General features: G+C 54.0%; 8 protein-coding genes across 8 annotated transcripts; 5 read left to right on the top strand and 3 right to left on the bottom strand.

The window, feature by feature from the left end:
- Window positions 1-541: 541 nt before the first annotated feature.
- SODALDRAFT_108320 (ferric reductase transmembrane component 7) lies at window positions 542-3,757 on the bottom strand. Its single transcript, XM_028606522.1, has 2 exons — window positions 785-3,757; window positions 542-712 (listed from the first exon to the last, which is right to left on the bottom strand). The coding sequence occupies exon 1, from the start codon at window positions 3,479-3,481 to the stop codon at window positions 836-838; it is 2,646 nt and encodes an 881-aa protein (XP_028468745.1). The 5' UTR covers window positions 3,482-3,757; the 3' UTR covers window positions 542-712; window positions 785-835.
- Window position 3,758: 1 nt separating this feature from the next.
- SODALDRAFT_108307 (hypothetical protein) lies at window positions 3,759-4,518 on the top strand. The gene has a single exon (XM_028606521.1). The coding sequence runs from the start codon at window positions 4,035-4,037 to the stop codon at window positions 4,485-4,487; it is 453 nt and encodes a 150-aa protein (XP_028468746.1). The 5' UTR covers window positions 3,759-4,034; the 3' UTR covers window positions 4,488-4,518.
- On the bottom strand, window positions 4,518-4,947 carry SODALDRAFT_108296 (hypothetical protein). Its single transcript, XM_028606520.1, has 2 exons — window positions 4,894-4,947; window positions 4,518-4,800 (listed from the first exon to the last, which is right to left on the bottom strand). The coding sequence occupies exon 2, from the start codon at window positions 4,783-4,785 to the stop codon at window positions 4,549-4,551; it is 237 nt and encodes a 78-aa protein (XP_028468747.1). The 5' UTR covers window positions 4,786-4,800; window positions 4,894-4,947; the 3' UTR covers window positions 4,518-4,548.
- A 190-nt stretch (window positions 4,948-5,137) lies between these two features.
- SODALDRAFT_108340 (hypothetical protein) lies at window positions 5,138-5,928 on the top strand. Its single transcript, XM_028606523.1, has one exon. The coding sequence runs from the start codon at window positions 5,208-5,210 to the stop codon at window positions 5,844-5,846; it is 639 nt and encodes a 212-aa protein (XP_028468748.1). The 5' UTR covers window positions 5,138-5,207; the 3' UTR covers window positions 5,847-5,928.
- Window positions 5,929-6,525: 597 nt separating this feature from the next.
- On the top strand, window positions 6,526-7,827 carry SODALDRAFT_330663 (exosome complex exonuclease RRP43). The gene has a single exon (XM_028611260.1). It carries the CDS (start codon window positions 6,714-6,716, stop codon window positions 7,758-7,760), a length of 1,047 nt encoding a protein of 348 aa, XP_028468749.1. The 5' UTR covers window positions 6,526-6,713; the 3' UTR covers window positions 7,761-7,827.
- A 23-nt stretch (window positions 7,828-7,850) lies between these two features.
- On the top strand, window positions 7,851-9,061 carry SODALDRAFT_108375 (hypothetical protein). Its single transcript, XM_028606524.1, has 2 exons — window positions 7,851-8,031; window positions 8,112-9,061. The coding sequence occupies exons 1-2, from the start codon at window positions 7,940-7,942 to the stop codon at window positions 8,650-8,652; spliced, it is 633 nt and encodes a 210-aa protein (XP_028468750.1). The 5' UTR covers window positions 7,851-7,939; the 3' UTR covers window positions 8,653-9,061.
- A 1,064-nt stretch (window positions 9,062-10,125) lies between these two features.
- SODALDRAFT_356967 (hypothetical protein) lies at window positions 10,126-13,170 on the top strand (the record flags this gene model as incomplete). Its single annotated transcript, XM_028613954.1, has 8 exons — window positions 10,126-10,166; window positions 10,360-10,370; window positions 10,480-10,537; window positions 10,609-10,697; window positions 10,765-10,942; window positions 11,172-11,312; window positions 11,409-12,613; window positions 12,812-13,170. The coding sequence occupies 8 exons, from the start codon at window positions 10,126-10,128 to the stop codon at window positions 13,168-13,170; spliced, it is 2,082 nt and encodes a 693-aa protein (XP_028468751.1).
- Window positions 13,171-13,833: 663 nt separating this feature from the next.
- Window positions 13,834-16,171, bottom strand: SODALDRAFT_349072 (hypothetical protein; the record flags this gene model as incomplete). The annotated part of the gene is made up of 6 exons (XM_028613405.1): window positions 13,834-14,589; window positions 14,637-14,735; window positions 14,875-15,535; window positions 15,707-15,852; window positions 16,019-16,086; window positions 16,153-16,171. The coding sequence occupies 6 exons, from the start codon at window positions 16,169-16,171 to the stop codon at window positions 13,876-13,878; spliced, it is 1,707 nt and encodes a 568-aa protein (XP_028468752.1). The 3' UTR covers window positions 13,834-13,875.
- Window positions 16,172-17,084: the final 913 nt, after the last annotated feature.

Raw genomic sequence — 17,084 nt, forward strand, 5'->3', positions numbered from 1 at the left:
GGAGGGGACCAAGCCGACGTAAAGCACAGATCCCAAAAGAGCCCTAATACCCCCGTCGTCAATGCTTCCCGGGCGCCCTTCCCTCCGGCCCAGGCGGAGCCTCGACTTCCCTAATTTCCTTCTTCACTGCCTTTCCCCCACGTGGTGGACAGATTTACCTGGGCCGAGCAAGGGTCAGGGGAACATTGCCTCCGCGATGATTACCGTGAATTGCGTCTGTCTTGTCAACCCGAGTTTAACTTCACGTCATCTCTGTCACCTCTGGACCCCGAATGGTGGAAAATCAGACCGAGGAATAGCGTCATCGCCATCAGGCTAGGAGGAACCAACGCCGGACGAGTCGCCGCACTTGTCGGGGTAACAGCAACGCGTTGTCGCATCATGCAATGGGCGCGCAGACGCACTGCATAAATAATAATCGTCGATGCACCGATCCTTCACCGGCTATTGCCCAGTCGTTACCAAGCCTTCGCCCAGCCTTTGATTAAAAATCATGCAATTGACCGTTGCCTTGAAGTCCTCAAAGTCCTTAAAAGAAACTGTAGATGAAAAAAGACTCGTGGGTGAGTAACCGAGGTATCACAAGAGGGACAGAACCCGAAAACCCAATATATACCCTACACCTGCCAACCAATACACCGTCCTTTTCCTCCCAAATAATGCGATTGCTCGTGGTATCAACGTATAAATAGAGTGAGGAGACAAAAAGAAGAAAAAAGAAAATCACCGTCCACGCCCCCATGTCCCCTTTCCTTTGCCCATCTCGTTTTCGAGAAATTCTTTCTCCTTTACGATGGCCAACCTTTAGCCTCCAGGGCTTATTGTCGGGTCGTGCCTATAGAGCATAATTTTCCGTGTGAAGGTAGATCTCCTCCAGCTCGTCATCCCCCCAGATCTCCGCCTGCAACCGAGCAACCGTGTTAGCGACGCCGACGCGCATCGCCGCCGGTCCACACACGAACACGGCCGTCCGACGACCCAAGATGCCACGCCCGTCGGCGCCACCCGTGGCCCACTGCTTAAGCATGTATCCCAAGTCCGGCCGGCCGTACTCGATGCTCCAGCCGCCGTCAATCTCGTGCGGTACGGGGAATGCCGACCGCATGAGGTTCTTTTGGAACTCGGTCGGTGTCTCCGGGAAGCCGAAATCGAACCCCGATGGCGGGCCGAACGTGCTCGTCGGCCGCGTCTGGTCTTTCGACGGCCGCGTGTCGAGGTTGCGGAGGTGGGCGAGCTCGGGCGCCCGTACGGGAAGTTCGGTCGGGGAGTCGCGGTACGGTGTATCGTTGTCGTCGACGTATTCCGGATTCTCGCCCGGCAACTTGCGAGGGGAGACTGGCGCATAATTGAAATGCGGTGCGTCTCTGGTATCAAGGGGCGGGAAGTGAAATTCACGCGTCTTCTTTGACTCCCTCTGTTGCTGCTGCTGCTGCTCACCTTGCTCCACATCGACGTGGTGCTGGTGGCCGTCGCCGCCTCGGTGAAAGGCATCCTCCTGCGCGGCGTAGCGGTCGGTGAACTGAGAGCCGGTGTGCTGCTGCTGCTGCTGGTGTTGTTGCGATTGTTGCGATTGTTGGAGATACTTCGGGTGTGGAAGGGCCGTAATCCTGTCTTCGTTCTCAGCGCGGAGCTCGCGCTCGCGTTCTGGATCGCCTTGCGCCTCGGCCTGAATGAGCGCAGAGTTTCGCTTTGACGCGATGCCGGCGACGAAACCATCCAGTCTGTCGTGGAACATGTGGCCGAGGGCCCTGGAAGCCTGGCGGTCGCCGCCGATCATCTCCTGCCGCTTGCGCACGGCGGACGTGACGAAGAACTTGCACGTTACGCTCTCAGGAGGCGCCGCTTCTCTGCAGATGCGGAGCTCCTCGCGGAACCAGTCCATGGCCTCGAGGTGCTTGATGGACCAAACGACCACCACTTTCCTCGTGATGGCCTTGCCATCTCGCATTCGCTTGATGAGGTTAAGCAGCTGCGACATCAAGGCCGTGATCCCTGTGCCGCCGGCGATGAGGATGCACGTGTCAAAGGCCGCCAAATCTCTCCGCATGCCACCGTAAGGCCCGTCGAGGAAGGCACGGTAGGTGTGGAACGGCCCTTTCTCGATGGCCGTCTCCAGCACGCGGCGGGTAAAGCCGCCATACGGCCTGAACACGATGACGCAGTCTCTGTACTGGTCGCCGTACTCCGAGGGGAAATCCTCGCTGCACAGCGAGGAAATGGTGAAGGGGTGGTTCTCAAAGAGAGAAATGCCCGGCATCCGCAGATAGACAAACTGGCCCGGCTTCCATCGCATCTGTGTCGGGATGGTCACCTTCACGGCATTCTCCGGAAGGAGGGTAATGGCGGCCTCGTCGCCCACCATGAAGGCCAGGCGCCATGGCTTCAGCCAGTTGAGATTGAAGGCGCGGAGGATGAGACAGAAGACCCAAATAGCGACCGTGGCCCATAGATAATCCCAAGATGCGAGGTAGTTCTTGCTGTGCCAGAACAGGAGACCCAGATAGGCCATGGCCACGGGGATGTGGAGGAGGACGAAGGCCTCGTATGCGATCCTCCTGACGAATGGGAGCGAAGCGATGCAGAGCCATGCCAGCGGGACGAGGCAGGCAATGCCGGTTCCATAAATGACGCCACTTCCTCCCTCAAACAGGGCCTGAAATACGTCCATGCCACCATCATCCCAAACCGGCTGGACGTAAAACGGAATGGCATGGACCAAGGAGAGAAAGAGGCAGAGGTAGCCAGCCCATCGATGAAAAACGTTGAGGCGTTCGGGTCCGATGCCGATGACAATAGTCAAGATGTTGGCCTTCGAGCTCGTGGCAATGATCCAGGGCGTCAGGGCGACCGCGATCATGCCGGCTCTGATGGCGACAGGTGGCGACCCATACTGGATGCTCTGCCAGTATAGGGGTTGCAGCAAAAAGCAGTATAGGACGGCGAAAAGGGTGGCGATGAAGACGACGGTCAAGACGGCGAGCGAGGAGAAGGTGAAGCGATGTCGTCTCCAGGTGATGTCGGGAATGGGGCGGTAGAAGACCCAGCGGAAAAGCGCGAGGATGTCATTGAACCAGCCAACAGACGAGAAGTGAGCTTTAGGGCGGAACTGCTTCTCGCCAAGACCCTCGTCCTCTGGAAAGAAGTGTTGTGCCATCCGACCGGATCGTAGGGCGGTGGCTCGATCGGGGTCCCTGGCATACAGCTCCTCGTAATGCTTTTCCATCTCTTGCTTGTATATGGCCTGGCGAATCTTGTCCTGCCAAAAATGCCAAACCCGTACGAAGATGACGGCCGCCATCAGCGCCAGAGCGAAGAAGGTCCATCCTCTCGCATACTTGCCGGACTCGATCCAGGGGTCAACGGTGTTTGCCTCGATCAGGCCGGGTGGGCTGTCAACATCTAGTGGAATATGGATGCGTTTATGTAGGCCTGGATGTGTTTGCGCGGCCGCATCTGCCGCATCTCGGAGTTGCAAGGTCATTTTCGCTGAAGCGACAGAGCTCTGGAGAGAGAGAGAGAGAGAGAGCTCTTTCAAGGCGACGATGCGCGATGGTACGGGAAACTATGGTACCATGAAGTCCGTCGAATATGCCGCAAACGCAGGTGATGCTCTGTTTCCGTCGCCGGGTTCTGCCCGTTATACAGGGCCTCTGCGCGAGACGAAGCCGGTTTTCCGCCCGAGTTTCAGTCGTACCGCCTGCTCAACACCTTTTCATAGGGGTGGGTTGTATGGCCGCCGTGTATCCGGGTTGAAGCTTTTGATTGACGGAGGGAAAACGCAGTGGTTGTGGTAAGACGCTCGCCGGGCTGACTACCCCTTAGTGTACGACGTGGAGATGGCTATGATTGGGAGTAATACGATCATAAACTCAGGATGAGGCGAGACAGATCAAGGCGTGGTGCTCCTCAAATTGGGGGCGGTTGGATATATGGGGCCACAGGAAGCTTGGGGAGCAGAGACGTGAGTTTGTAACAGGCAGTGGGTCGAACAATAGATGGACTCCTCGTCTAGGTAATGGGCTGGGCTATCGTTGATGAGGTGTGGGACGGTGCGTGATATGCAAGATGCGTGTGCGTGCGTGGGCGTGGGCGTGGGCGTGGGTGTGGGTGTGGGTGTTGGGGGCTGCTGGCGTGAAAATCGACGAGTCAAATCAGAAGATAGGAGAGAACACCTTCCCCGCGCAGTTGTTCAAGGCCGAAGCTGTGAAGGAAAGTATATGGGAGGCGCTGAGTGCTGCGGTTGGTCGGGCTTTTCATTAATACTGACTGGTTGTCAAGATACTCGTCCGGCCGGGATGTGGCCGGGTCGAATAGCGAGGCAGAATGAGAGGCAGGACTTGGATTTTTTGGGACTGAAAGTGTGCGGTGGCTGGCCATGCATGCAGGGCGAGGCATGCAAGCTTCTCCCCGGTAAAGGCTCGGCAGAGACAGCAAGCACTCACGGTCAAGGATGGGGAGTTGTTTACCGCCAAGAGCGAAAGGTGTGAAAGGTGATTCAAAGCCTGCGTTTGCAGATTCTTGTCCACTGATGTCGGATGGCGAAATGGCTCACATTATTGGGAAAGAGGGGGGACCTGGGTAGGGGAGTGATCCCAGTCGCCTGGTTGACGCGAGTGACGAGGTGAATAGCTTAGCGAAAATAGTGTCTTGGGCGTAGGGATAGACGGAATCTTCGTGGCGCTCTTCTCTCCTTTCTCCAGTGTTGACGATCAACGAGAACAAACACGGGGGAAGAGAGAGAGGAGGGTGCCGTCGCCGAGAGAAACGACGAGCTTCCTTGGACATCTTCTCTATGTATCCCTAGTCAATGCTGGACCGGGCCGGTCAAATGTGGTCAGCCCGTGACCCGCAAGACTGCAGCTGCGGGGATACCAACTAACAGACAAGACTTACGTCCCCGGAGAGCTATCAAAGCTTGGGTGAACATCAACAACCCATGGCTGAGCGGTATTGGGGAGAAGAAGAGATTGGAGAAAATGATTGGCTTTACGCGCATTGTGAGGCGGCGAAGAAGATGGTTGGGGATGGTCATGATCGCGGTTGTGATTCGCAGAAATGACAGGTGGATAGGTGAGCGGGACAAGGGACCCCGGAAGATTGATGCAGAAGATCAAGAGAGCACAAGTGCGGGCGGCAAAACGAAGCTCGCGATTCGCCGACTGGCCCTCTACCCATGCATGGTCTGTCCTCGGTCGGTACCTGCTTGAATGCCGCGAGCCAAGCACCAGTTAGCCAGCCAGTGGCGAAGACGAAGCGCCGTGGGTGTTACCGTCGATGGTTTATTCCGCAATTTCATTTCTTTTTCTTTTTCTTTTCTTTTTTCTTCTTCATATTTCTCGTTCTTTTCTCTTCTCTCATCGCTTCTTGGTTGCTGGTGGAGCGATAACGAGGACGTGCCTTGTCTTCAAGCGACCTGCAAGATGAGGTTCAACATTCAACAGATACGGCTCATACTCTACCTATCCGTACGAAGTATTGGTACTGGAGATTTGGATGTGTTTGACAGTGACCTCTTGGATGCCAAAGAGGTTCGAACGCCTGGAGGTTTATCCCAAAGTCGATGCTTTCCTTCATCTCCACACCTCTGTGTATGTACGTTGTATGTACGAAGTACGCACAGATACAAAATAACGAAACCCCGGTCGTCACTCGACCGGCGAATGTATGTATGTATCCATGGAGATCCGTTGAAGATCGTTGGGGGCGGGTCGTTTGAGCAGAGACACCTGCCTGAGCGGATGCTCGGAAGATACTGCCTTGGCCGCATTACAACGTACAGTAGAATTTCATGTTGGGAAAGAAAAGAGAATATGGGGAAACCTTGCCATCACCTGTCGATGCAATGAAATGAACACGAACCAAAGGGCCATCCAGGATTGGAATCATTGGATACGACGTTCTGAAATGAGCATGCTATCTCGAAGTTTCCTCATTGCGTCGATCTCGTCTCGATAGGGATATGACTGGGGGGTCTCCGGGCATATATGTCTACCTTATCCAGGCCGCCCGATATGTGACCGTGTGGTAACAGTACAGCCATGGGTTAGATGGGTTAGGTACACGGGCACTCCGTCCGCACTTGGAGATGAGATTGTGGGATGCTGGTTTGAGTACCGTGTACGGGTCTGTCTGGCATGGGCAAGCTGAGCGTCGGTGAAATAAGCCATGAATGAAGATGGAGAAACGAGAAAAATAGGAAAAGGGCAAATAGGCTGTTCAATGAAGAGATGACGCGGTAAGTTATGAAGTAAGGTACCTTACGTTGTAGTAGCCGTGTCTGGGGGTGATAATAGACTAGAGGAAGGATCCACCCTCGCACTTTCCTCAGCATCTCCCCACCTTCCGTGAGGGTAGACGGGCAAGAAGGAAAGTGAGAGGGACGAGGCTGCGAAAAAGAGCTCGTCTCTCATTGGCTAAACCTATTCCGAATAATTAGTGTACCCCACGAGGCTGAAGATGCAGCAACGGACGGGGGGGGAGAAAAAAAAGAGGTGCAAAAATTAAGTCAAAATAAGCATGTTGGATCAAACACCCATCCCATCGGCATCAAGCTTCGTCCTCTCCCCGCAACTACCACGGAAATAATATACTTATATTCCGTTCGGAACTCCCAATACGATTGTCAATGCGTCAGGCTTGACGCAGTGGAATCTTGTCAACAGCTCTTCCCTCCTGCGTTACCCGCTTATCGTCTCCCTTCTCCGACAAAAGTCATGGCTACTCCCAAAGGATTACCTCGGGAGACCTTCGCCAAGCTCACCCCCCATCCCTACCTCCTCGCAAATCTTAAACCCGAATCGCCATCAGTCAAACCCAGCCGGAGTAACGGTCGTGCCCCTGGGGAGGCTCGACCTGCCAGTTCCAACACCTCGTCCCTCACGCACGCTCATGGCAGCGCTCTAGTCCGAGTCGGCGACAATACCGTCATCTGCGGTGTCCGCGGCGAAATCCTGCCCGTCGGCAACATACCCAACTACCGCCCTTCGGAAGGCGACTCTGCCGAGGAGCTCTTGGATTACGACCTCCTCGTGCCGAACATTGAGCTATCCACCGGTTCCGCCCCCGAATTCCTGCCCGGCGGTCCGCCCACCACTCTCGCACAAACCCTCAGCGCGCGGGTGTTCTCGCTACTCCACTCATCCAAACTCATCACCGCAGACGACTTGAGGATATGGCACACTCGGCCTACAGAAGACGCGGATGCGATCGTTGCTACGGGTACGGGGGACGACGACGGCGAGGATACGAACATGATGGCCACGGACGAGGAGGAAGAAAAAGGGCAGGGCGAAAAGGTCGTCATCGCATACTGGGTTCTCTACATCGACATCTTCTTCCTTTCCTTCGACGGCAACCCCTTCGATGTCGCCTGGATCTCCATGCTCGCCGCTCTCGGGAACACCAAACTACCCGCTGCCCGGTGGGATGCCGACCGGGAAATGGTCATCTGCACACGCGCCGAGCAGAAGCCGCTGAGCCTGTCGGGCTTCCCCATTCCCTGCACGGCCGTGGTGTTCACTGGCAAGGACACGGAGAAAACCCCGGCGGATGACGAGTTCTGGGTCCTCGTCGACCCCGATCGGCTGGAGGAGACGCTATGCGATGAGACCATCACGGTTGTCGTGGACAAGACTTCGGGCACGACCAAGCTGTTGTCGATATCCAAGCATGGCGGCACGGCGTTGCAGCCTGATCTTATCAAGAACTTTGTCAAGGTGGCCGAGCAGAGGTGGGAAGAGCTTCGTCGTGTCCTTGCCTGAAAGGAGAAATATGTGATACCCATAAAGACAAACCATGAAACAAGTTAAAAAAAAAAAAAAAAAAAAACCTCCTTGGCTAGAAGTCATATGATGCTCATCTCTACCCAAACTATCCTCGTAGACGGAAAAATACGAGGCTTGTATTGGTTTTGCGGCCAGAGAGTAGCCCTGTGGCCTGCATGGGAAAGGAACGGCTCATGGGACGTCTCCCCGGCTCGGCATTCGTGTGTTGGTGCCACAGAGGCCGGTTTCTAATTCCTCCCTATAAAACGCAAGCTTTCGAACTCCTTCAATAAGTAATTACAGTCTTCCAGGTTGTTATTACCAGGTTGTGCTGACTCATACAAGCAGACATGGTTGCAACGTGAGCACGCGCCGAGAACTTCAATTCAAATCTCGACAAATACAATACCGTCGACAGCATCGTGCGGAACTTGCGCCTACTAACAAGCCCAAAGTGAAATATTGCGTCCAAAGGAAAGAAAAAGAAAGAAAAAAAAATGACGGTGTGGCCATAGCAACGGGCGCCGCTGGTTTGGACGGAACCTGCTCCAGGTTCTCCGGCGGCCTTTCGAGAGGACGAGTTCGTCTCGCTCTGGTACGAAATATACGCTTTAGTGTTCAAGCTCAACTTCTAGGGACGCGAGGACGTGGTGTTTCCGTCGGCAGATACGGGGAGGCACGCGAATCTGGATCGTCAACGTCTCCTCGTCGAGATAGAGATAAGCCCCGAAGCCGTCTCCCTCGTCGAGCGGCTACCCTATCCCCGAAACGGGAGCTACCGACGCATACGCATCCACTACGAAGCCGACACCATAAACTACCTGGACGAGTTCGACATCAAGGACTATCGCGACCCGCACGACATAGCATAATACTCTACCCAGGCTAGCAGCATGAACGGCCGTAGCTACCTGCTGCCACAGGATATCGCCCTTGCTCGTCCTGATGAGAGCGATGGCATCGCTTGGATCCTGGACCTCAAGTATAGTACGTCTAGGCGGCCCACCCCCGGATTCTTTTTTTCTCTGTCATTTTGGTGGCTATATATATTCTATACTGCTGCTTCTAAAGGCATTCGATCCTGTCCTGTCCTGTCCTGACCGAGCCGTCCCCGCTAGACGCCTTCCGATTTATCCGCGGTTGTACTGAAGCACCCGGGAGAGGCCTTGACGGTGTCCCGTTCGATTTCCCTGTCCAGAGGCCTGATAACCCGGATCACTATAGAAACTGGCCGACGTACCACGCGCCAACCGTCCTGAGAGTATAGGTTCAGGCCCTCCTGAGTCTCGAGATAGTCCTAGCCTCCGTCCATAGGGCCTCCTGGTGCTTTTCGTCCGTAAGTACCAAATAACCTACCTACATAACACAGCTTCTCCCCCCCGCCCCCTGGCCCTTAATACCATATATACGTACTATACTTAACACCCACCACCACTAATAGGGCATCGAGGGTTAGGTGATTAGCTAAGCCCTGCGAAAGTACGGCTGGCCGGCCGCGTTTCGCGAGGAAGATTGGGCTCGGGACTCGGAGCAGATTTACCGCGCTGCCTTCGACGTGGAGGAGCGTTACGAGAGGTCTTTTAATTTATATAAGTTCGGTCGGGATAGAGACGAGGTCCTTACTTGGTGGCGGGAGGACCCCGACCTTATCCTAGACGTTACGCTGGATCCGCCGGCATAGTATTAGGAGGGGGTAACCGATCAATATGGTTCATATCGAAGCCATGAATTCATTCTCTCTCTCTCTCTCTCTCTCTATATATATATTGGTTGTGTTGACAGCGCCTGGACCGAACAGACTTGGGCCAATATGGTCCGTAATTACGACCTTCGCGGAGAGGATGCCGTGATTATTCCGTTCCAGAACCTCACCGAAATTGAGCTCTAAGTCAGTTGAGAGCTTCTCGATATATTATATCCTACCTTGGTCGGGGTTGACACGGAGATCCACGGATCTATGCTAATCTTATATCCTCCGTAAAAAAAAAGCCCTAGAGATAATAGCCCGGGCATCGACTAGGACCTATGCCCTAGTACGGCTACTATTCCCGGTGATAGCGAGGATATAATCTAGGAGTTCGCGTAAAAGGTATCACTCCCGATAGCGTGTATCCGCAGCTTTAACCCGACCGAGTACTACGGGCCGGAGTCCCTTCGAGGTGCACGCCTCTGCCTACCCCTGACCTGCGAGGCCGCTATCGTTAACGGGATCACGAACGTGCAGGACTTTATAGAGAAGAAGCTCGAAAACGTCTCTATATAGTAGTTCCTCGAGTGGAATAAGTGTCTTTACCGGTCTAGTATACTCCTGAAGCACGACACGGTCTGCCTCGGCCCGTATAGGGGCAGGTTCACGCCGACGATGACTAGGGTCGCCACGTTGACCGTTTTCACCACAACCGCGTGAGTCTTTCATTTCCGTTCTTCTTCTCGCTCAGCTTTATACCTTAATACTTTATCAGGAACAAGAGATAATCTGATTAAGTATTTAATTCCGTTGAAAAGAACCCCGGATCCCACGGCTCGCCCGCGTCTATAAACTATTCGTAACTGCGGATTATTCTATATCATCACTAAGACCGACACGTGTGCCCAGCTATCCCTGCGGTACAGGGTAACCGTTCATAAACTCAGGAGTAAGCCAAACTTCCCGCGTGGTGCCCTCGCGAGGAGCAGCGTAGAGAGTAAAGTCTGCTAAACACGAGGGCACGTGCAGACATAAACCCGACCATCGACAGCGAGTGTACTAACTTAGCCGTCGGCCGATCATACTGGTAAGCCTGAGCGTTGTGTACCGGGGAAACGTTCAAAGTCGTCTGACTCTTTTCTTCTTCATTTTCTTAAGCGTTGCTCCCGTGAACGGGACCGAGGTGCCAGACGTGACGACCACATATACGCCGCTCACACAATTACCAAGCACAGCTAGCAGTAGCGGTACACCTCAGTAGAGGACGGTAGGTAGCTTGCTACATAGGTAGTGCGTGCTGCTCAATGCGTCCAGTTTCCTATACGGAGGACAACTCGCTTCACAAGACAGCATTGAATATGAAATTATGTATTCCTCACTTCGAGCCACCTTTTCAGACGTTATTCGAAGGCAGTAGATACTGGAGGAACGAGAGTTTTGTCTACCACTCAACCAGGGAATGTCTAATGAAAGACCCCCATCGATTCCACACGTCTGTATAAGTGACGCGCAGTAGATGTTGAGCGGATGGTTGTAGAAGAGAAGAAGAATCCAAGCGAAGTGGAAATCAGAAGCAGATTTTGTAGGGGTCCGTGCGGATTTACGGACAGTCGTAAAGCATACTGTGTTTGTGTTACATAAGCACTACATAAGCACTGACCGCAAACCTGGTCAAAGCTCCACTCCACTCGTGTAACAAATTCCCCATCACCCACTTGAAGGAATTATTTTCAACTCTTGTCACTTCCTCCCTCTACCTTCGAGTCTCTTCCCTTCTTTCTTCTCGCCATGGAGTCACTTGCTGAGACGACTTGGGACGTCGTCATCTGTGGCACAGGCTTGCAGCAGTCGCTTCTTGCCTTGTAAGACCCTTTCTTTGCCCTATGATTCTTCCATCCATCCTCTGTTCCAGAGAACTCTGACCTGACCGGCTGACCCAGCCTTGGTGCTCCGTGAAGAGCTCTCTCGCGCTCGGGCAAGCAAATTCTGCACCTCGATCCCAATGCCTACTATGGCGGTGACGAGGCCGCCCTCACCCTCCAAGATGCCGAGGAATGGGTAGCACGGCAGCAGAACCGGCAGACGCAGTTGTCGTCGGACGCGTCAGACCCAGACCCAGACCCAGACCAAACACAAGACGAGCCAACCCCCATATTCTCTGCTGCTTCCATATCCAGACCAGCCGAACTTTCCGGTTCAGCCTCTGCCCTCTCCTCCTCCCGAGCCTACTCCCTTGCCTTGGCCCCCTTCATCGTCCACACCCGCTCCGCCCTCCTTTCACAACTCGTCTCTTCCCACGCCTACCGTCAGGTCGACTTCCTAGCCGTCGGTTCCTTCTTCATCTTCCAACCCGCTTCCTCCGCAGCCGCGGAAAACCAAGAAGATGGTCGTCCAAACACGGAACAGGGGGGCCCGTCACTGACACCTATCCCGTCCACGCGCGAAGCCATCTTCGCCGATACCACCATCCAACCCCGCTTGAAACGTGCCCTGGTCAAATTCCTCAAGTTCGTTCTCGAGCACGACACCGCCGCTCAGGCCGAAAAGTGGCAAGCCCGAGCCAAACAGCCCCTCGACACCTTCCTCCAGGACGAGTTCAAGCTCGATGCCGAGCTGAGGACTTTGATCCTTGCCCTGACGCTCTCGCTCGACGGACGAATCACCGTCCGGGCCGGGCTGAAGGTCATCGAGCGTCACCTCACCTCCATGGGCATGTTCGGGCCGGGCTTCGCCGCCGTGTATCCCAAGTGGGGAGGCGGGAGCGAGATATCCCAGGTGGGCTGCCGAGCCTGTGCCGTGGGCGGCGGCGTTTACATTCTCGGTTCAGATGTCAAAGCCACGCGTCTTTCGGAAGAGGGTCCCGACGGCGCGGAGGTGGAGGTCGAGCTGGGAGAACCCGCCATCCGGGTCCGGACTCGGTTACTCGTCCGTGGCAGTGACAGCGCGACAGAGAGCGACGAAAAGATCAGCAGGCAAGTGGTCGTCGTGGATTCTCCTCTGCGTTCGCTCTTTACGCCTACGCTAGAGGATGCACCGACACCAGCTGTTGCTGTCATTGTCATGCCTGCGGGCTCCTTGAAGGACGACAAGGCCGAACCGTCGCCATATCCTGTGTTTGTCTTTGCTCATTCAAGCGACACGGGAGAATGCCCCTCCGGACAAAGTAAGTCGACTTCTTCTCATTTCACATCCCGGCCCCCCTACCCAACATGATGATTCAATAATCCAATCTTATCCACATTGTCTGAGCTCTTGCTTTGACGTAAACGGTTTTCTATATCTGATACATCCTTTTGTGTTTCTCCCAATATCTGCCCCGAATTGGAAGAAGGAAACGGTTGGCTAACAGTCAGCGCATCAGGCGTACTCTATTTCACTACCCTCGCCACCCCAAGCTCGGCCTCCGTTCTCGACCATGCTGTCGCATCGGTGCTTTCCGCTGTTTCCAAGGACAACCGCGGAGAACCACCTCGGTGTATCTACCAGTTACGATACGACCAGTCATGCGGCAGGAGCAAGCCTTGCTCGGCGGATGAGGAAGCCATCTTGACCTTCCCATCACTGCCCCTTGGCCTCGCCTTCGATGACGCCGCGTTGGACCCTGTCAAGGAGGCTTGGGTAAAGGCCATGGGACCTGCGGCCACCGACGAAGCAAAATCTAAGTACATGGATTTCGAGAACCGTGAGGACGTAGGCGATGATGAGCACGACCAGGAGTAGATAGCTCGTAAATTGCACCGCGAACGGTGCTACAGTATGATTTATGTAGTTTACGACGAAGCCCTGTCTTCATTTTTAAGGACTTCAGCCTCGTATTGTTGGAGAACTTATGAATTGACTTCCGTTTTCCGAATGTCACCCTAACTCCTTGAAGAATGAAAGATCAAGCAACGATGATTATTCTCCCGAATTGCAAATCTGTCAAACATTCCGTCCGGCCGAAATCGTGAAGAGCCCCCAAGAGATCAACCTGTAGCTAGTGCAGCCCAAATGAGTAGAAAGAAGGCAATCAGACCCAAACGCCGATGTCCTCCAGTAGAATGCCCCTGCTTGTCCTTCGTTTCCCTTGTCCCTTTTTAACCACGTCGCCCAAGTTATACCCGTTTCCTCACGGTGTCCTTCCTCGTCCCTTCTAAGGACCAAGCACTAAATCAGATGCATTCTCTGACCATCGCATACAAACCAACTCCCAAAACCCGTTGCCAATAAAACCGCCGAGAAAAAAAAAAGAAAAAAAGGAGAGAGAGAGAGAGACAGACAGAAGAAACCGATGACGGCCTTGCTTGCATCCCGATCTTGTGGCGAGTGCGGACATTGCAGTTCCTGTAAGGCTCATAAGAAATTCGGATGGATTATGGGCCGTCAGCCAGTCATCTGCCCTGCCCGATGCGGATTCCATGGAGGCTTTGAGCTCAATACGTCCTCTTACGTGTCTAGTGAGATATGTCTCATACCTCCAACATCGACACCAACAGAAATATTTCCGAACGGCCGGTTGTCTTCCACTAGCTGCTCAACGCCAATTCTGTTCTTCGTGGCTAGGGAAAGCACATGAAGGAATGCCTGTGCCGCAACGTTCTTCGGATGTTTTCCCGGAATAGCGAGGTCCTCAAAGTCGATCCAGAGACGGTCCTGCTTCGGGTCGCCGACGTGAGGAACACCAAGCTCATTCGCCTGCTCCTTCAGATACGTGAGGAACACGCCACTAGCAGTATCCAGTCCGGCATGCATCCACTGCGAGTCTTGCGTTACTTCGGCGTCAGCGAGGTCCGCAAGCCCCGGGCCGAAGTCGGGGTCCGAGCCATGGTGGCTTCCAGTGGCAGGATCACTGTGACGCTCGATGGGGTAAATAGCGCTGCCCTTGGGACTGGAAGTAATTTGGTGACTCCCAGCACGCTTTTTCGAGCCGCGGCCCAAAATGGACGAGGGAGGCTGAGCAGAGGGAGTTCGGTTCCAGGGCATGAGAGAAGACGACATGCGGTCAGTCATGGCAGGTTGACCCTCCATGCCCATTTCGGGAAGCATAGAGTCGTCCCCCAAAAGAAATCCCATGTCATGGTCTTGAAAAGGCTGAGGGGTGGCTTCCTCGAGCCTGGGCCGAACATGGCGGCCGTGTTCCTCTTCATCATCTTCAAATGCCTGTGAAAAGGACCGCTGTAAGCCGTCTCGATGCGGCGGTAACCTACCGCCGAATACTTGATCTCGGAGTGAATCGCCTGCAAAGTGGCGCGCCAAAGGGTGCTCAAACCCCGGGATACCGATCGGCCGGCCAATTCCTGCGATACCTTGGCCGAGAGTAACATGGTAGGCAAACTCACGTGCCTGTGCAGGAGTTGTTTTCCATTGGTCGATACGTTCCCTTTCTGATCTTGCTACATAGTCTCTACTCCATGCCGTGATAAGAGCACTTGGGATGTAATTAACGTCATCTGGGGCAAGCATCCTGGGCCTCCGTCTTTGCCTCGTTGAGACAGTACGCTGAAGAGTCGAACCGGTTTCTGGAATGCGTTCCTGCTGCTGCGGCTGCTGGCCAGGAAAGGCCTCTGCATCTGGAAGGAGCTGATCTTCCATCATCAAGTAGTCGTCCTCATTGACAGCACTATGATGTCCCTTTGGTTGCCGCTCCTGTCTCGTTCCTGCAATCTCGTTGTCATCTGCTTGCCGCGAGGGGTGAGGGGGCAACCCCGGCTCTTCTATATGGTCGACTATACCAAGAACATTGCCCTCAGCGTCAATGTCAAGCTCAAGAACCCCCATTAGGTCTAAATCGTCCTGTTCGTTCATGGGATCCACCCCCACAGGCGGCATGCCTGTCTTCTGGGCGGATGACAGAGGCCCAAAGGGGGAAGGTAATCCCAGACTGCTGCTTCCTTCGGATTGTGGGAGATTCAACCCTATGAGAGAACTGGCGCGGCGACTGGATGAAGTCCACTTGTCTATAGGGCTAAGTTGAGAGTACACCTTTGCGGACGACATCTGACTCTGGCTTTTCATGAATAGGTTCACGTCCTCGCCGAAGTCGAAACGGGGAAGGTTCGGGTTTGCGATAAAGCCAGGGTCGTCTTCAAGAATGTTTTGGTCAGGCCTTGCAACTGTTAGCCATGGGATGTATGGGAAGGAGGGAAGCAGAATTCCCAGAAATCGCAGAAACTGCGAGTTAGAATTCGGATTCCAGTTATGATTGGGATATAGGTAATACAGCGTGAATAATGTTTGGAGCAACTGAGTAGAGACCTAATCCCAAGGTATCACTTACTTGGACTTTCCTGCTTGGGGGTCCGTTTCATTGTGGGCAATGAGGCGATAGAACAATTTCATGTTCGACTGGACCTTCTCGGCATCATTGAGGACATAAGCGCACTGCTGTGAGTAAACCCGAGACACGCCGTAGAGTAGATTGCCCTGCAAGCGTAAAGCTATAGGCGCTCCTGGCTTAATGATGGCTTCACACGCCCTTCGGACGTCGACTTCCTGAATGGCCTTGCGTGTCACCTTTCGACCACCTCCACGAGGCCCAACGGTGGCCACAAGCCTAGAAGAAGACGATTAACTCGAATGTCCAACCCACCGGGAACGCGAAATGGGGGTCTTTTGCGTACCAGATGGTTGCGACACCATGCTGGCGATCGGTCAGAACTGGAGGGCAACTTGTTAGGTGTGTCTGGAGGAGGCAGGAAATTCTGGGTTGAAGAGCTAGCTCACTGTCGTGACTGTAGAACATAATGACTTCTTTGTCGTCTCGAGAAGTTCAGGAGAAGAAAGGCAAGGAGAAAACGAGTTGAAGCGGTTCCCCAGCCGTGCGGCCAGGCTCGAAACGAGCCAAGGGACGCCAGGAGATGCGGATTCTGCTCCCTTTCCAACCCCTGATTCAGGTATAAAAATGTTCGTACGCCGAGTCGACAACGCGTAGATGAAAAGGGGGCTGAGAAACTTGGTGGACGCCAGAACAATATGTGTACCGGCGGGAAAATGATAAATGTCTGGGTTAACTGGCTGTCGCGACGTAAGAAGAAAAAGAAGAGAAACGAAGAGTGTTTCTGAACATTGAGGGGTCATAAGGATGGATGACTCCGTGAAGCTTTCGAGGGAAGGGAAGGAAGCAACTAGATTAGTCCGTGGCTATTGGGTGCCTTCCATATCTCGTCATAGTAGAGTGCTTTAGACAGAAGGGAAGGAAGGCCACCTCCCCTGACTTCGTCTAAGGTTCCTCTAAGTCACAGGACCTCGAGTACCTCGCACCCTCCTCAGATCAGGCCGTCTTAACTGAAGTATCACTGCGTCCCCCTGACACCGGAACAACTGGTACCTACCTGATGTTCCTAAGGTACCTTACCTTAAGGTATGATAAAACCCACTTCTCCTGTCTGCTACCTACGTCACAGTCAGGTGTCTTGCCTGCCTGCCCAAGATACCTAACCCTAGCCACGGATAGGGGGAGTGTCCTAAGACGAGGAAAGGATTGTAGGCCTGCGAGGTCACCTGTAATAGAGTACAAGCTGAAGCAGTCCACGGATCACAAGCGTCGCTGCCGGTTGCTTTGCAAACTCGAAATGCATTTCGTAGATTGGTGGCTCATTAGCTTCCCTATAACCTTTTGTTCTTTTCTTTTGTCCTGATCCGCCTGGCCCGAGGGA

This window comes from Sodiomyces alkalinus (assembly GCF_003711515.1).
Source record: "Sodiomyces alkalinus F11 unplaced genomic scaffold SODALscaffold_2, whole genome shotgun sequence".
Taxonomy (NCBI): domain Eukaryota; kingdom Fungi; phylum Ascomycota; class Sordariomycetes; order Glomerellales; family Plectosphaerellaceae; genus Sodiomyces; species Sodiomyces alkalinus.